This window comes from Cherax quadricarinatus, chromosome 17, assembly GCF_038502225.1.
Source record: "Cherax quadricarinatus isolate ZL_2023a chromosome 17, ASM3850222v1, whole genome shotgun sequence".
In the NCBI taxonomy this organism is placed as follows: domain Eukaryota; kingdom Metazoa; phylum Arthropoda; class Malacostraca; order Decapoda; family Parastacidae; genus Cherax; species Cherax quadricarinatus.
In genome coordinates this window covers 39,734,075-39,753,668 of record NC_091308.1, presented here as the reverse complement: position 1 = coordinate 39,753,668, position 19,594 = coordinate 39,734,075, and the positions used below count along the sequence as shown (strand labels likewise).

At 38.1% G+C, this 19,594-nt stretch overlaps 1 protein-coding gene across 1 annotated transcript in view; it reads left to right on the top strand.

The window, feature by feature from the left end:
- Epac (Exchange protein directly activated by cAMP) overlaps positions 1-19,594 on the top strand; it is a gene marked incomplete at its 5' end in the record, with an annotated part of 1,038,330 nt that overhangs the window by 991,502 nt on the left and 27,234 nt on the right. The window contains 4 exons of the mRNA XM_070086005.1: positions 1,204-1,382; positions 8,161-8,265; positions 9,084-9,208; positions 11,182-11,301. Of these exons, the coding sequence (XP_069942106.1) occupies positions 1,204-1,382; positions 8,161-8,265; positions 9,084-9,208; positions 11,182-11,301 (529 nt within the window). The remainder of the gene's footprint in view (positions 1-1,203; positions 1,383-8,160; positions 8,266-9,083; positions 9,209-11,181; positions 11,302-19,594) is intronic.

Here is a 19,594-nt window from a genome sequence, read left to right as displayed (position 1 = left end):
AAGAGCTGTTACCTACATCAGCTCATTTGAAAGCATTTTTATTGTTATGAGACATTCAATTAGGGAGCAGGATGAAGTTGGAGCCATCTGTGGGCCAGCATTTTCATTTGATCAACTGACTTTATCTCGTTGACATCATTATGCTGTACGAATGTGTTCCATACTTGAGTCGTCCTGGGTATATAGGATCTCAGATGGAGTGAAGTTCTGGAGAAGGGTACAGCCAGAGTGAAGTTGCTGCTTTCTGCCCGTCTTGTGGCATAAAAGCTTGTTTCACGCAGTCCTCGAAGTGGATCCAAGTTTGGTACTTTGACAATATTGGCCTTATACATGACAGTAAGGCCACCCACATCCCTCCTATGTTGAAGGCTCTGCTGAAATGACAGATCTATCCAGGATGGGTCCAGGCGAGAGATGAGACGTCTTGCTCTGTTCTCTACTCTGTCAAGCAGTCGCAGATGAGAGGGGGGGGGGCAGGCAAACCAAGAAAGTGGAGCATACTCAAGGTGCCTCTCTCTCTCTCTCTCTCTCTCTCTCTCTCTCTCTCTCTCTCTCTCTCTCTCTCTCTCTCTCTCTCTCTCTCTCTCTCTCTCTCTCTCTCTCTCTCTCTCTCTCTCTCTCTCAGAACCCAGGGAGTTTCATAGTGCCATAGCCTATGAGGTATCTATTTACATCAAAAGTTTTTCACCTCTTCACCTATCGTGAGTGTGTTTGTGTGTATGTGTTTAAATCTAACTTGGTTGCATTGCTGGAGTCTCAGCTTCTTGCTCAGCCTCTCGACTGGTTGCTATTAATCTCTCTCTCTCTCTCTCTCTCTCTCTCTCTCTCTCTCTCTCTCTCTCTCTCTCTCTCTCTCTCTCTCTCCCCTGGCTTCATAATTACTATCCTCCCTGTTCTTGAAGTTATGTATTGATCCATTGTGTGTAATCACATTTTTAGCTGCAGGGGCCTCAGTTCCTGCGTGTGAGTGAGAACGTTCAGTTATACGTTGATCCCCATTTAGTCTGATGCCTTCACTTACACTAACTACGAAATATTGTACTCTGACACTGAAAATAAAATAAACTTTCTCAAAGTATTTCTTACATGTTAACCTCTTACCTAAATAACTGTTGTTGTTTTCTGCTCATTTTGTAGTATTAAAATTTTAAATTGTCAAGTAAATTGAAATACTTTTAAATTCGTTATCTGTGTCTTCTACAGTATGAGTTCCTGTATCAGGTGTTTGGCCGCGACCACTTCGGACAAGTTATGTGTAACCTGGATGTGTTCTTGCGTCGATTCAATGAGATCCAGTACTGGGTGGTGACAGAGATCTGTCTGGCCAACGCACTCTCCAAGCGCACTCAACTCCTCAGGAAGTTTATCAAGTTGGCTGCATAGTATGTTTTGATTTTTTTTCTTACTGGTTTTATGATAATTACTTTCTGCTTATTTAAATGTAAGCATTTATATTTTTGTACAAATAATCCATGCAGAAAAATATATCGATATATAATTTAAACATTTAAGAATTTAGGTTTTCTGTTTCACTTTGCTAAGTATTGATGTTTTACCTGGTTATTAGAGATGGAAGTATAGACCTCATATTACACTAATAAAAATCGGGAGCTCATTAATTTTTGAGACCGCAGGTAAGCCTTATTATTTTCCTCTCTCCTTCATTTATTTACCTGTTATTTCCTCTTCATTTCTGAGACTAATTCTTAAGCCTATAAGGTTTCTTTTCCGCTTTCTCCGAGAAAGTGAAAAGGTTCCTTTTCTCATAGTCGTGCGCATCGTAGACGACAACGCAAATGTCTGGAACATGGTTAGGGAAACCTAGAATTTTTTTTCTTGCTAGTAAGTGTAAAAAAAAAATTTACATTTAGAAGTTTCATTGTTGTCATACATGTGAGGGACATTCGAATTTAAAGATAATATAAAAGTTTGTGAGAAAGCTTAATTTCTGTTTGTTGTCCCTTTAGTGTACAGTGCGTTGTTGAGATGCAGGTGACGGGCTTGTGATCCAACAAATTGAAGCTACCCTTCCCTTTCTTGGACTAAATATGATTGCCTCCCATTCCTCATGCGCTGTATGACCCTTACGGGTTTATTACTCCCTACGTTGAAACGTTAATAGTACCAGTATAAAACTGTAGTGGAGTAAAATTTCGTTTAAGCCAATGAGAAATTTCCTGAGTTCTGGAATTAGGACTGAATTGAGACAAGGTGTGTGATTTCCCAGTGGATTGTAACATAAATATGGAAAATGCAGCAGAAATATGAAAAGAAAGTAACCTGGGTGGGAGCTTAGCTGAAGCTTGATGGTAGATCATGCTTACTGCTGACTGTCTGACTGTGCTGAGTGGGAGCTTAGCTGAAGCCTGATGGTAAGCCAGACTTGCTGCTGACTGTGTTGGGCGGGAGCCTAGCTGATACTAGGTACCTTCTGACCAGCTTTAGCTGTAGTCATAACAGAAAATGTGAATGAGTTACCTCTTTTCCAATCATTCTGATTTATGTCTTCAAGATCCAGTTCCTCGTTGATTCTGACTTTCTTGGCCACACAGCCTTCCCAGTCCTTTGAAGTGACGACAAAGATTCCCCTAGTAACTTTACCCTGCTGCCTCATACTTCTATGAGTGTAAAAGCGTAGGTGAAGTGCCTGCACTTTGAAAATCAGATGTAAATGTTGTTCTTAGATTGCTGATCGATCAATGAATCTTGGTCTTTACACATATGGAAAGACTCTGAGGGAATGAATGATAACGAATGTGTTTCCTTTTACGATATCCTGGGGAAACACCAAATGTGTTTAACAAATATTAAAAAGAAAGTAATAAAACTAATTCAATGAAAAAAAAAAACAATATTGAAGCTACAATATATACAATATATACAGAACTACTTTACAGGTTCGATACTCTGGCTACAATACTGCGGTTATAATGTTTTTTTTATTTAGTAAGTAGAAATTTATATATTTCAGCAGGTAATTAGAGAAAGAATAGTTCATTTTCAGAGAGAGGAATGGAAAGCCTTATCTATCACCTGGTAAAATTTCTGTCACCACTGACAGGTCACTAGCAGGTTCACTGACAGGTCACTAACAGGTTCACTGACAGGTCACTATCAGGATCATTGACAGGTCACTAACAGGATCATTGACAGGTCACTAACAGGATTACTGACAGGTCACTATCAGGATCACTGACAGGTCGCTAGCAGGTTCACTGACAGGTCACTAGCAGGTTCACTGACAGGCCACTAGCAGATTCACTGACAGGTCACTATCAGGATCACTGACAGGTTACTATCAGAATCACTAACAGGTCACTGACAGGTCACTAACAGGATCACTGACAGATCACTATCAGGATCACTGACAGGTCACTATCAGGATCACTGATACGTCACTAGCAGGTTCACTGGTAGGTCACTACCAGGATCACTGATACGTCGTCACTAGCAGGATCACTGACAGGTCACTAACAGGATCTTTGACAGGTCACTAACAGGATCACTGGCAGGTCACTACCAGAATCACTGATACGTCACTACCAGGATCACTGACAGGTCACTACCAGGATCACTGATACGTCGTCACTAGCAGGATCACTGACAGGTCACTAACAGGATCTTTGACAGGTCACTACCAGGATCACCGATACGTCACTAACAGAATCACTGACAGATCACTACCAGGATCAATGATACGCCACTAGTAGGATCACTGACAGGTCACTAACGGGATCACTGATACCTCACTAACAGGATCACTGACAGGTCACTACCAGGATCACTGATACGTCACTAGCAGGATCACTGATAGGTCACTACTAGAATCAGGCAGGTCACTAGCAGAATCACTGACAGGTCACTAAAAGGATCACTGACAGATCACTACAAGGATCAATGATACGTCACTAGCAGGATCACTGACAAGTCACTAACGGGATCACTGATGTGTCACTAACAGGATCACTGACAGGTCACTAACAGGATCACTGACAGGTCACTACCAGGATCACTGATACCTCACTAACAGGATTGCTGATAGGTCACTACCAGGATCACTGATACGTCACTAACAGGATCACTGACAGGCCACTACCAGAATCACTGACAGGTCACTTACAGGATCACTGACAGGTCACTAACAGGATCACTGACAGGCCACTACCAGAATCACTGACAGGTCACTTACAGGATCACTGACAGGTCAATAACAGGATCACTGACAGGTCACTACCAGGATCACTGACAGGTCACTAACAGGATCACTGACAGGTCACTACCAGGATCACTGATACGTCACTAGCAGGATCACTGACAGGTCACTAACAGGATCATTGACAGGTCACTACCAGGCTCACTGATACGTCACTAACAGGATCACTGACAGGTCACTACCAGGATCACTGATACGTCACTAGCAGGATCACTGACAGGTCACTAACGGTATTACTGACAGGTTACTAACAGGATCACTGATACGTCACTAGCAGGTTCACTGACAGGTCACTAACAGGATCATTGACAGGTCACTAACAGGATCACTGATACGTCACTAACAGGATCACTGACAGGTCACTAACAGGATCACTAACAGGTCACTAGCATGATCACTAGCAGGTCACTCCCAGGATCACTGACAGGTCACTAACAGGATCACTGACAGGTCACTAACAGGATCACTGACAGGTCACTATCAGGATCACTGATACGTCACTAGCAGGTTCACTGGTAGGTCACTACCAGGATCACTGATACGTCACTAACAGGATCGCTGACAGGTCACTACCAGGATCAGTGACAGGTCACTAACAGGATCACTGGCAGGTCACTACCAGAATCACTGATACGTCACTACCAGGATCAGTGACAAGTCACTAACAGGAGCTTTGACAGGTCACTACCAGGATCACCGACACGTCACTAACAGGATCACTGACAGATCACTACCAGGATCAATGATACGTCACTAGCAGGATCACTGACAAGTCACTAACGGGATCACTGACAGGTCACTAACAGGGATCACTGACAGGTCACTAACAGGATCACTGATGCGTCACTAGCAGGTTCACTGACAGGTCACTAACAGGATCACTGACAGGTCACTACCAGGATCACTGATACCTCACTAACAGGATCACTGACAGGTCACTACCAGGATCACTGATACGTCACTAACAGGATCACTGACAGGTCACTACCAGAATCACTGACAGGTCACTTACAGGATCACTGACAGGTCACTACCAGAATCACTGACAGGTCACTAGCAGGATCACTGACAGGTCACTAACAAGATCACTGACAGGTCACTACCAGGATCACTGATACGTCACTAGCAGGATCACTGACAGGTCACTAACAGGATCATTGACAGGTCACTAACAAGATCACTGATACGTCGCTAACAGGATCACTGGCAGGTCACTAACAGGATCACTAACAGGTCACTAGCATGATCACTAGCAGGTCACTACCAGGATCACTGACAGGTCACTAACAGGATCACTGACAGGTCACTACCAGGATCACTGACAGTTCACTAGCAGGATCACTGACAGGTCACTAACAGGATCACTGACAGGTCACTAACAGGATCACTGACAGGTCACTAACAGGATCACTGACAGGTCGCTACCAGAATCACTGGCAGGTCGCTAGCAGATGCGCTCCCTGTCTTTATAACTTACTGTCCCCTTTCCTGTCATACTTGGTCTGCCTCTGTAAATGACTCGTGCTCTCATGATGACTGACTGACCATGCAGCTCATCATTAGCTATTTCCTAGAACTTCTGGCTATGAGACAGGTATCCTTGACACATCATATCACGATACCTAATTCCCTAGAGGGAGGCGCAACACTCACCTACGTGAGCACTGAAGGTTCACCTTCCTCCGACAGATGTCAAGTGTCAGCAACTGTCAGCTGATACATACTTTTATGTACGTGATCAGATAGAATTTTTGTGAATTTAATGTAATATAAATTAATATCAATCACTAAGTATTACGCTTTTATTTATCTTTTTGGTAGACGAACTACATTTTTATTTTTACACTAATTTTTAGTTACTCTAGTTATTCTAGCCCTTTGACTGTCTCAACCCCAGATCCTGAGGTGTCTCCTGGTATCGAAAAATTTAAAAAAATATATTTTTTCTTATGAAATGAGAGAGAATCTTTTTCCCGATGGTAATGACACCAAAAGAACGAAAATTGATGGGAAACTTGCGGAATTACGCTCTCGCGAAGTTAGCGACCTTGGCGATATCTACGAATCGGCGATTTCGCTCACTTTGAGCCCTATTTTCGGCTAATTCCATTGTTCCAGTCGACCAAACTCATAGCTAGTTCTTCAGAACTGCATTTGTTCTATCGATTGCGTACAAGAAACTGGTCATTTACGGATTTCAACTACCCAATAACGTGGTCAGAATTTTCCAATTTGGCCAATTTCACGCAAAATAAAAAATATGCCAATTTCGAAATAGGGTCTAGAATGAACAATGCAGACATTCCCGGCTCTACAATAACATTTTCTTTATTCATTAGTTACGTTTCCATGCCCCTCTGATATTATTCTTTGCTTTCTATTTTGAATTTTCATTCAAACAAAAAGTAGAAGACTTACTGTTATGTAGACTACTGCAATTTTGTAATAATTGTATAAATAATGTCAACCCATTCATGACTGCATATTAGAATGGCTACTTGGACATTTATTGGACAATGACATCATTTGTTTACTTTTGAACATCGGCAAAAATCAAATATTTTCCCAACTTTGAGCTCCATTTTAAGGTTCTTTTCATAGTAAAACCAATCAAAATCGCATTTATTTCTATAAAATGTCTTCCATTTATCAAATGAGACCACGAAAACGAGAATACAACCATAAATACTATACAAAAATACACCTTCTCCTGCTTGATTTGAAGCCGCCAGAATTTTTGAGTATATGTATGTCAAACACGGTGGCTCGTAAGACGTATATATACGACCTAAACAGTCAAAGGGCTAGAGTAATACCTGCTAATTGCAGATGTTTTTAATTCATACAATATAAACTTATTTTGATCTGATCCATCTGTATTATTGCCCTTAAAGTATAGTTAAACTGCTTCAATTTATTTTATACATTTTCAAGTATTTTTAGGCGTTTAATAACTCATGTATACATTATGTATTCATTACAAAACAAAAAAAAATTTTGCTCCCGGAATATATCTCTGCCAGTTTCCTGCTAGTGGAAGAGTGACTGATGAGTATTTCGATCACTCGGGGAAGGAGTACTGGTGAACGTTTCGATCACTCGGGGAAGGAGTACTGGTGAACGTTTCGATCACTCGGGGAAGGAGTACTAGTGAACGTTTTGATCACTTTGGGAAGGAGTACAAGCGAATGTATCGATCACTCTGGGAAGGAGTGCTGGTGAGTGTTTCTATCACTCTGGGAAGGAGAACAGGCGAGTGTTTCTATCACTCTGGGAAGGAGTACAGGCGAGTGTTTCTATCACTCTGGGAAGGAGTACAGGCGAGTGTTTCTATCACTCTGGGAAGGAGTACAGGCGAGTGTTTCGATCACTCTGGGAAGGAGTACAGGCGAGTGTTTCTATCACTCTGGGAAGGAGTACAGGCGAGTGTTTCGATCACTCTGGGAAGGAGTACAGGCGAGTGTTTCTATCACTCTGGGAAGGAGTACTAGCGAGTGTTTCTATCACTCTGGGAAGGAGTACAGGTGAGTGTTTCTATCACTCTGGGAAGGAGTACAGGCGAGTGTTTCGATCACTCTGGGAAGGAGTACCAGTGAATATTTTAATCACTCGTGAAAGAGGGGCTGATGAAAGTTACAATTACTAGTGGACCGTCAGACAATATCAATCCTCATTACCAGTATGTGAAAAACTAAAAATATTTTTTTACTGTTTTTAGCAACAAAAAATGTAAACATTCCACCGATTCTCAAAATGGTCGTACATAACAATAGCAAAGCACCTAATGTAAAAAAACGCTTAGTACTTTACCATCATCATCATTCTTATTACTATCATCATCACTCTCCCAACCTCACAATTATCATCTTCGTGAGGATCATAACATTAAATGCTTAATGTATAGCTTTCACTGAATTTATGGATTGATGGTCATATTGTTTTTTCAGCTGTAAAGAACACCAGAACTTGAACGCTTTCTTTGCCATTGTCATAGGCCTAAGCAATGTTGCTATATCTCGCCTCACACAGACCTGGGAGCGCCTGTCCTCAAGGTGAGAGAGCAGATGTGGCACTGCGAGGGTCCTCTTGTTTCATTGTTAATGTTTTTGTTGTACTCATTTACGATGATTCATTATTGCAACATTGTTTGATAGATTATATCAGTGTGGATGAAAATACAAATAGCAGAAATATTAGAAACAGCATCAGAAATAATTACGATGATTGTTACTGATAATAGTGTTATAATGGGAACACTTCTTGTTGCTAGCTGTGAATATGTCAATATATGCTGAGTTAGTAATTATTTCGTGTTTATCAGTCTATGTTTATTCCTTAATCTCCATAAGCTAAACCATTAGTATAAAAATATTACGTGCCATAAATGTAGATAACTGCGGCAAGTTATTTTTCATTAGAATTTCTGATCGACAGGAAGAGTGAATAAGACGATTTGCATTTTACATTCATCGTCTATTGATGCTTATTGAACAACTTCTATTGTTCCACTTTTCTTCTAATTCATTACAGTTTAATGATTTAGAAATGCGTTTATATTTTCTATGCATGGTTCTGAATATATTACAAATAATAAAAAGTATAATAGGACAGTTGTCTGAAAATAGTACATTAATACACTGTCAAAAAATTTGTCTCTTCATTCACATCAAAGCACTTTTGTCACGTGAATTTTTCCCCAAAAAATTCACATCGCCACAATTTTTATTCTCAGATTCTTAAAGTGCTTCTTAAGGTAATCTCTTTTACATGCATATTTTTTAACATTAAAGTAATTGTTCTGTAATGCATATTTTAAATATTTCTCTAATACCTGATAGTTAGAAGAGTGTTGATACCTTTAAATTCTCAGGTTTCGCAAAATGTATACAGAATTTGAGATGCTGATTGACCCATCGAAGAACCATCGAGCTTACAGGATCTACGTAGCCAAGCTTCATCCTCCCATCCTACCCTTCACACCTCTCCTCATGAAGGGTACAATGTTATGTCGTAATAAGTCTTCACTTGCTTCTCACACGGTCCTATTCCTCTCTTATTGTTTCCTTCTCAGTTTCACTTCATTGCATTGTCTTATTTAATTTAATCGTATTTAAAAAGAAGTTTGTTTACATTTAGAGTTGCATGTAGAAGATGTTGAAAAATGTTTTTAGAGTGACAACAGTTTCAAATGTTTTTGAAAATTTTAGGAATTTTACTTTTTTCATGAAAATGTATTCTGCCAATATTATTTATCTTAAAATTAGTTTGTTAGTTTTTAATAAAATGATGTAGGTATTGCAGCTTCGTTTAACAGCTAAATATGCAAATTTTCATGTCGATATGATAATATTGTTATTTTTGACCTCGTAAATCCTTGTGACTACCTCTACAAAAACAATTTCTTAAGATATAATCCTCAAACAATTGTCAGGTAAAAATTACCATATCATCAATAAATATTAATGTTAGGTAGATGATTATTGCGACGAATTAATGTGGGAGATTAAATCTGTATTTTTTTATTTTAGTTTACTGGTAACATTTTGGAGCATCATTTTTTATATATGAAATTAGTCATTAAAACACACTTCTTTAGCTAGGGTAAGTTGCCTAAACATTTACATGTGGTAACTTTTATAAAATAAAAAAAAACAATATTTACTATTAAATAAAAGCCAAAAACTTTCCTTTGTCATACGCATCCCGGGACACAACTGTTGTACACATAAACCATTATAACTTTAAATCTTCTAATGTGTAGAGATTAGGTGAAAATACCAAGTAGTTAACAGTATTTGGATATATTATACTTGCATGTCGTCTGACAAATTCTGATAAAACAGCTGCAGTCGTTCCATGTTGATCTTCACCATTAATAAATTGTAACTTGACTTCATACCTGTCTCTTTCATATGTCTGAAGGCCAACTTGATTAATTAAGTCTGTGCATGTAGTGTTAATTAAATATTACAAAGTATCACTCTGATTATTTTGATGTTAATTTAACCATAAATTTAAAAAGTAAATATTTCACAACAGAAGCGTCTGAATAATTCACCATTCTATTTTTTTAAACACATCACATTTTGTTTTGCATATGGTATGTAACCAATATGGCCGCTCATCTGGGTGACAAGCAATATCGTCACATCTGCAAAAACACTTTATATTACGCAAGAAAGAAAACGTTCATTAGAAATTTGCCGGTACTTCCGGCGCGGGTCTTCTCCAGATGGTGACCCGGCGAGAGAAAACGTTAAAATCTAAAATTTCCATGCAAAATATTAATTGTTTTTCTTCATGTGGCTTGGTGATGTAGGGCTGCACACCCAGGAAGGAATGGAAATCATTGATATAGAAGTGACACTTGTAGATGTTAGGCTGGAGGCTGGGCTTCAGGAAGAGCATGAAACTCATGGTAAAGATTTATGAGAGGAATTATATAAAACTGTTTCAGTCATTGTATAAAGCAGAATAATAACATTCTTGTTTTTACAATACAGTCTTTTTTCTCGTTATATTTATTTCCGGTATACAGGACGTCAGAGACAGAAAATGTGTGACTAGTTATGTGTCTTCATATTTTGTCATATATACAGATATGATAAGACGAACATGGAAGTTAAATATTTATATATTTTATCACATTAACATGTAAAAGCAGATTATATTTAAGGACAGACTTGGGTAAATTAGTTGAAGAGTATTGTCATAGTTGAGAAGCCAATTTGCCACACAGCTAATTCTAGTGTTCAAAGTTAACAAGTCATGACCGTATCAGAATAAGGTATATAAGCCTTAGTTAAGCTGAAGTTTAAAAAAATGTAAAGCATATTTAACCTTTAGTATAGTAATAATTGCATAGTGGGGGGGGGGGGACACAGATTATGTTGTTTTTGCATGATATAAAATTTGTAACACTTATTTTATTATTTATATTTTAGCTATACCTCTTTATTAATCCTCAGATATGACATTCACACACGAAGGAAATCGCACAATGCTGGATGGTCTTGTTAATTTTGAGAAGATGCACATGTTAGCGCAAACTCTACGAACCATTCGCTACTGTCGTTCCAGACCGCTTGGTGAGTGATCGATATTCGAAATACGACTTGACTAGACCTATTATTTTTTCGTATTTAGAGTTTAAATGAATATCCAAGAATGTGATTCCTTGTACCACTTCCTTTGTTTATAAACTGATTTATGAGCAAAATAACCACAATGAAAAAAAATAATGAAATTCCAAAAGCTTGGAATTTTACTATTTTTTCACAGTGGTTATTTTGTACATTGTGAATTCATATATATACTGTTATTTTATGGGATCAATCTGGTTTATATAATTGATACTATGCGAATAATAACTAGGCATAATGGGGCGGCCAAGCCGGGAATTAAGGCGAAGCCTGGCTGGCACCTTGATTTACAAGCAAATGAGTTTTTAAGTATTATGGTCTCATAGTTGCTGTGACCAGCAGGAATGAACAAGTATTTTTCTTGGAACATGTTTATAGTAAGAGGTGACACTTCTTCAACAAGTGCCGTTCGATCGGGCTGATTGTCAGTTTGTCAGGAATATTTGAAAGAGTATTCTCTCCTGGTCACAGAAATCTGGCCCTGCTTGCCACATGAGACTGTATATATCCGTGTGACGCACCAACCGGCGCCTACTAGAATTCATCGCCATTGTTTTCTAATAGGAGCTGCGTGTTGAAAGCCATATACTGTAACAATCTAGTAAGTACACTGAAAGAGAATCATATTATAACTCTGCCTACCATTGAGTAGCTTGTCTAGTAAACTGATAATATTTGCACTGTGGTGTTAACTAACAAGTGTTACAGTTCGACGAAACTGTCGACGAAGCTTTCAAGCTGTGCAGTGAGTGCTGAATGTGTGTGTGGCAGTGTATAACGAGCTATGCACATGCAGTTATATTGATGATTAAAGACGTCTAGTACATAACATATTGCACTAAGCAAACACTAATTCCCAAAAATATGTGGACCTTTATTCATGTAGATGAGAGCAAAATTAAATTACTCAGTAATTTTCCTTTTCAACTCATATTAATACAACTTCGTAAATATGAGTTCAGTTATTCCTAAAACAACCAAGTGTTAACTTTGCTTCTCAGAGCAGAAAATATCGCGAAGGATGCAACATCGAGGAAGCTGACACCTGAATAATGCCCAGGTGCCAGGTGCAGAACAGTGTCGGTTCCAAACGATTATGATTCGAACAGTTGATATCGATACAAAAGTGACTGTCATTTCCTAAAGTTATGAACTTCACAACTGTCAAATTTGGTTAACCCCTGGAATAGGGAAATTTTTTGGATTCATTCGTGCACATGAAATTTCAATTTAAATGTGACTATTTAAACTCGAAGGCTTATGTCACCATTGTTTTTTGCTGGTTAAGGTATGAAGAAAGCGTGGAAGTGTATTTCCCGAAATCAGCGATGATTTCCTAACATAAGCAGAGGCGGTCATCGTGCTCTTACAAAAGAATATTAAACTTTTGTATGGTCGAAACACTGCATTTTATAAGTTAATGAAAGCCAACAGCTGCTGTTTTCAACATAATCATGAGACATAAGAATCTTTCCAGCAATACAAGCAGCATTCAGACAGCATACCATGCGTGCTGTCTAACAAGCTGGCCTTGTGTGGATACAGGCCATGCAGGAACATTCTGTGTTACTTTCTTCTGCAAACTGGGGATGGGAAAATGTTGATGGGAACGTATGCGTCAGTCTCCGGCGGTCTTAACATATGAACTTATTCAACGTGACTGTAAAAAATTACTTACACAGGTCACTGCGTATGCTTGAGATCTATTAATTGTACATCTTAGTGCCTTTCTGGTGGAAGTTACTTTTATTGGAAAGAATAATTGATATTTTCCAGACTCCAGGAAAGCTTCCCAACCAGATACAACGGGCATTGCCAGCCAAGTAAGATTTGTTTTCAATCATAGTTCCTTATCTAATTACGAAATACCTTGACGAGACAGATATATATCATAATCATTTTCACTTCTGTGCGAAATAATTCTCTGTTCCGGGACAGTTCTGTGTAATACTCATTAACTTCTCTAGGTTAAATCCAGAATGTGCAGGAACTGCGCTATTAGCGCTGTTGATATAATAGTTTGATTTTCTAAGGTGACTTTTGTTGTTGTTCACTGTTTCTGTGCTCTGAAATAACATTTTGTGGCATATGTTATGTAATGACCAGTGGTTACATTTATTCCATCAGCATTAATCTCCTCATCCTCGATAAGAAATGTTGTTAAAATGAATATCAAGTATTTTCCAAATCAGGCCACCAGCCGGTTTTTTTTTTATTTCTTATGCATAATAATAAATGGTGTCATAATAATCCTTTTCCACTTGTTTGATAAACATTTCTTCACTGAAGTCTTGTTTTTCAGTAAATGCCATAACATTTACTCTTGTTCCACAAATGGCCAGCAGGTGGCGCTCGTAAGAGGCTTCACTTCATGAAATATTTAAGACATACAAACAAATGTCCACACTTAATTTTATGATTTAAATCAGTCGCCGCCTCAGTAAGAAGTGACATCGGTAAACAAAGTTCCCTTTTATTGTTGCACCATTGTTAAATTCAAAATTTCTTATTAAAATATCATATAATTTTTTCAAGAAATGACATGCTGAATAATTCATTGACTAAGCCTGGCCCAAGGTAGAGTTGTAAGAGCAGAATTTCTCTCGGAACTACAAGGTGTATCAGAGGTAACTAAAAATTCAAGACACAACCCGTACATAAAAGAAACTTATGACGACGTTTTAGTCCGATTTAGATCGAAACGTCATTATCTGTGTATTGTTTTAGTCACGGTATTGTGCCTTTTTATTCTTTAAAAATTAAAGTTTTGCATTTTTGTCTAGGTAGACTAGCACGTGTACACGCTTGCTGTGGCTTTGTTTACTGACGTCTGGTATGATTACTCTTGCTCGGGGAGATGATGCAACGCTTTTAGCTTTGTAATTCTTCCTCCATAGGGAAGAGATGAAGCATGAGTATTTTCATACCAAAGGTTCCTGACTTACGAAGAAGTAATCTGTATAGGAAAAAAATATAGGTCAAAAGACGGGTAAATTTCACTCACGTTCTTATTGCGACTCTAAAACTTAATTCCTTTCTAAGTGCAGAGTTTGTAAGTTTGGATGTGTGTGACTTTGGGTGTTTGTAAGTTGGGAACCTCATTTGTAGAAACTAATGAGACTCACATTGATGGTTGTTCAGGGGGAAAGACGTCAATGGATGTCCACACTCAGCTGACACTAACGAGCGTGTGCACCCACACTGATCTTACACTAGGCACCTCCTATTTCTTCTTTACCTTATTATTGCATCTACTAATGCATCCTCGTTACCAGCCTTATTTTAATTTTCGAACATCTGTATTTGTTTTCTCACTTTAGTTTATTTCATGGAGGCTTTGTTCAGATTACTGTGCCTTAATTTTATTATTTTTGTTAGCCTATTGCGTTTAATAGTTAGCATGTTTTGTGTTTTATAAAAAAAAAACTAAAATTCTAAATATACGCTCTTATTCAATTATCAAAATACCTTTTCGTGTCAATATATATATATATATATATATATATATATATATATATATATATATATATATATATATATATATATTGACACGAGATGTACAGATGGCAGGAAGCTTATTGACCCTCGTGTAGGAGATGGATTTTAACCCAAGTACATCTGTCAACCATTTCATGCGTCCAGTAGTTATGTTTTAATCAGAGTTTCACAAGTGTAACCTGACGGTATTTACACCGAGAGATGTGTATTGTTCATAGTTTATATATTCAGAGGAGGAATTTTTCCATCCATTGTGTTTTTACACAATGGATGGAATTTCAGCATTCTTCATTAATGGTGAGCATGTGCTCATGATGAACTTGAACATGTAATGCAAGGAGGGAAGAGTATATGGAGAGAAAAAGAGAGGTTAAGAGAGTGGTGAAACAGTGTAAAAAGAGAGCAAATGAGAGAGTGGGTGAGATGTTATCAACCAATTTTGTTGAAAATAAGAAAAGGTTTTGGAGTGAGATTAACAAGCTGAGGAAGCCAAGAGAACAAATGGATTTGTCAGTTAAAAATAGGAAAGGAGAGTTATTAAATGGAGAGTTAGAGGTATCGGGAAGATGGAGGGAATATTTTGAGGAATTGTTAAATGTTGATGAAGATAGGAAGCTGTGATTTCGTGTATAGGGCAAGGAGGAATAGTCAGTCGTGAGTGTGGGGGAAGAGCCAGTTGTGAGTGTGGGTGAAGTTCGTGAGGCAGTGGGTAGAATGAAAGGGGGTAAGACAGCTGGGATTGATGGGATAAAGATAGAAGTGTTAAAAGCAGGTGGGGATATAGTTTCGGAGCAGTTGGTGCTATTATTTAATAAATGTATGGAACAGGGTAAGGTACCTAGGAATTGGCAGAGAGCGTGCATAGTTCCTGTGTATAAAGGCAAAGTGGACAAAAGAAAGTGCAAAATTTATAGGGGAATAAGCCTGTTTAGTATACCTGGTAAAGTGTATGGTAGTGTTATTATTGAAAGAATTAAGAGCAAGACGGAGAGTAGGATAGCAGATGAACAAGGAGGGTTTAGGAAAAGTAGGGAGTGTGTAGACCAAGTGTTTACAGTGAAACTTATAGGTGAACAGTATTAGATAAGGCTAAAGAGGTTACTGTGGCATTTATGGATTTGGAAAGGACGTATGACAGGGTGGATAGGGGAGCAATGTGGCAGATGTTGCAAGTGTATGGTATAGGAGGTAGGTTACTGAAAACAGTGAAGAGTTTTTACGAGGATACTGAGGCTCAGGTTATAGTATGTAGGAAAGGGGGAGATTATTTCCCAGTAAAAGTAGGCCTTAGATAAGGATGTGTGATGTCACCGTGGTTGTTCAATATATTTATAGATGGGTATGTAAGAGACGTGAATGCCAGGGTCTTGGCAAGAGGTGTGGAGTTAAAAGATAAAGAATCTAACACAAAGGGGAAGCTGTCAAAGTTGCTTTTTTGCTGATGACACTGTGCTCTTGTGAGATTCTGAAGAGAAGTTGCAGAGGTTGGTGAATGAATTTGGTAGGGTATGTAAAAGAAGAAAATTGAAAGTGAATATAAAAAAAGAGTAAGGTTATGAGGATAACAAAGATTAAGTGACGGAAGATTGGATATCAGATTGGAGGGAGAGAGTATGGAGGAGGTGAATGTATTCAGATATTTGGGAGTGGACGTGTCAGCGGATGGGTCTATGAAAGATGAGGTGGATCATAGAATTGATGAGGATAAAAGGGTGAGCGGTGCACTTAGGAGTCTGTGGAGACAAAGAACTTTGTCTTTGGAAGCAAAGAGGGAAATGTATGAGAGTATAGTTTTACCAACGCTCTTACATGGATGTGAAGCATGGGTGATGAATGTTGCAGCGAGGAGAAGGCTGGAAGCAGTGGAGATGCCATGTCTGAGGGCAATGTGTGGTGTGAATATAATGTAGAGAATTCGTAGTTTAGAAGTTAGGAGGTGTGGGATTGCCAAAACTGTTGTCCAGAGGGCTGAGGAAGGGTTGTTAAGGTGGTTCGGACATGTAGAGAGAATGGAACAAAACAGAATGACTTCGAGAGTGTATAAATCTGTATTGGAAGGAAGGCAGGGTAGGGGTCGGCCTAAGAAAGGTTGGAGGGAGGAGGTAAAGGAGGTTTTGTGTGCTAGGGGCTTGGACTTCCAGCAAGCACGCGTGAGCGTGTTTGATAAGACTAAATGGTTTTTAATACTTGACGTGCCGTTGGAGTGTGAGCAAAGTAACATTTATGAAGGGCTTCAGGGAAACCGGCAGGCCGGACTTGAATCCTGGAGATCGGAAGTACAATGTCTGCACTCTTAAATTAAGGAGGGATGTTAATAAGGCAGTTTTATAAACTGTAGTGTAAAGCACCGCTCTGGCAAGACAGTGATGGAGTGAATGATGATGAAAGTTTTTCTTTTTTAGGGCCACCCTGCCTTGGTGGGAATCGGCCGATTTGTTAATATATAATATGTGAAATGTAGCCTCAGTGTCCTTGACATTAATGTCAAGGATTTTACGACTTTAACCACACACATGAAGTAAAAAAGATTGCAAAGAATACCATCGAGAAGATTGAGGCATTTTATATCTAAGTAAAAACCAGATGAATTTTCAACATCCTCTCCATCAGTTTGCATTTATAGCTGTTTAAAAGTCTAATCTGTAGTTTGCCTCCTCCATATTATTCCATCCTGTATTGGTCATTACCATAAAGAACCACCAACTAAAAATTTTTTTTCTCAATTACAAATTCAAAGATTTTGGTTATAATAAAGTGTAACCTAAGATCAGAAGTCTGTGCCTTTTCTTTAATGTCCCAGCAATCTAGAGCCTAGTTAGGCTCCTCATCACCCATAGGCAGCGTATGCCTAATCAAACCCCTACACTACCTAAGAGTAAGACAGCATCAGCAGTACAGGGAATCGGCCCCGTTTGCCTTTTAGAGTTACATCTTGGAAGTTAAATGACGAGATAACATATATCGCTAGAAAAATGCAAGTATTTGCTAACAAATTTATGGAGCTAGACGCAGGCCAGAATGATCAAAACAAAATGGAACTACAGCAGTTATTGTTAGTTTAAAAGTTTTATTATAAATTCCATACGCATCCTGTGGATGGAAGTCAAAACATTTCAGAAACAGATAATAATGTGTATGTTGTAAGCTCAACTAATATTATTAACCAGTTCTGTAGTTTTCTAACTACCTATACACTAGACGTCTGTCGGTCGCTGCGCGATCCCAGAAAGGTGTCCGCTTATTGCATACCCCTAGTCCCTAGTATATCAATGCACCCAAACAAAATAGTGCAGAATACGGCATAAATTTCCAATGCACTTTAAAAATGACTACAAATATGAAGTGAATGTAAAGAGGTATTCACAAATAATCACATTGGTACTAATATCCAAATTTCTTCAATACAAATAGCATATTACAACATACACAGCTCAAAACTAATTCAAACCTTCCACTACCAGATCACTGGTGCTCAAATTATCAGCACTGATGGTGAATCCATTCGGATGAGGCACTCAGAAATTATTGCATGAAACCCAATACTTCTATTTTCCCATCTTCTTCTATGAAAAAAAAGTAAACCTGGACTTACACACAGCATTTAAGGTTTAACTAAGAATTAATGTAGTAAATTAAGTAAGTTTTATTTATATTCTGAGAACATAATATACATTTTTTTACAATGTGCTGGAGATAACATAGATGTTATGGACATATTTCTAGTCAGAAGAGACATTCTTGAGTTATTTACAGAGATCAGTTTGGCTAATAAAACTGGTACATTAAAAATTTCAGAGCCTAAAATCAGGGCAAAGTTTTCACTGAGAAAAACCTCAGCTCTAGAACATTAAAGTTGGACAAAAACGGCATCCTCTAATTATTTATGAAAACTGACAATTTAAAATTTACATTTCTCAACGTGAAACTGAAATGGTTATAATCTTAGCCATAATTTTTGAAGGGGTGGACCAGTAAGCCAGTGGAAGACCTCAATCAGATGACCAAAAGCTATGGAAAACGTGAAGAAATTAAAACTGTATCGGAGTATAAAATAAATTCCAATCACACAACAGAGCGAGAGTCTAATGAAGGACCTGTGAGTAATAATGTCAGAGGATCTCATTTTCAAAGATCAAAGCAATGTATCAACCACATCAACTAAGAAAATAATAGTGTGGATAATGACAACCTTCAAAACTAGGGATGCAAAGCCCATGAGGATTCTCTTCAAATCGCTTGTTCTCTCTAGACTAGAATATTGCTGTACACTAACGGCCCCTTTCAAGACAGGCAAAATTGCAGACCTGGAGAATGTACAGAGAACTTTCACGGCACGTATAAGTACGATAAAGCATCTAAATTACTGGAAATGGTTGAAGTCCCTTGATTTGTATTCCCTGGAACGCAGGAGAGAAAGATAAATGATAATGTACACTTGGAAAATCCTAGAGGGACTAGTCACAAATTTGCAGCAAAAGGGCATTCTTAACAGTTTCATCAAAATTTCCGATTGGTTTCTAAGCTGTGTAAATAAATCACTTAATATTTTGAAGCCAATAAGAAGAAGCATTATTGATATATATATATATATATATATATATATATATATATATATATATATATATATATATATATATATATATATATATATAACTCAATATCAATATATATTTAATAAAATTGGCCAGTTGGGTCGTCTGGAGCCTAATGACAATATGAACTCTGGTATTTGGAAAATACT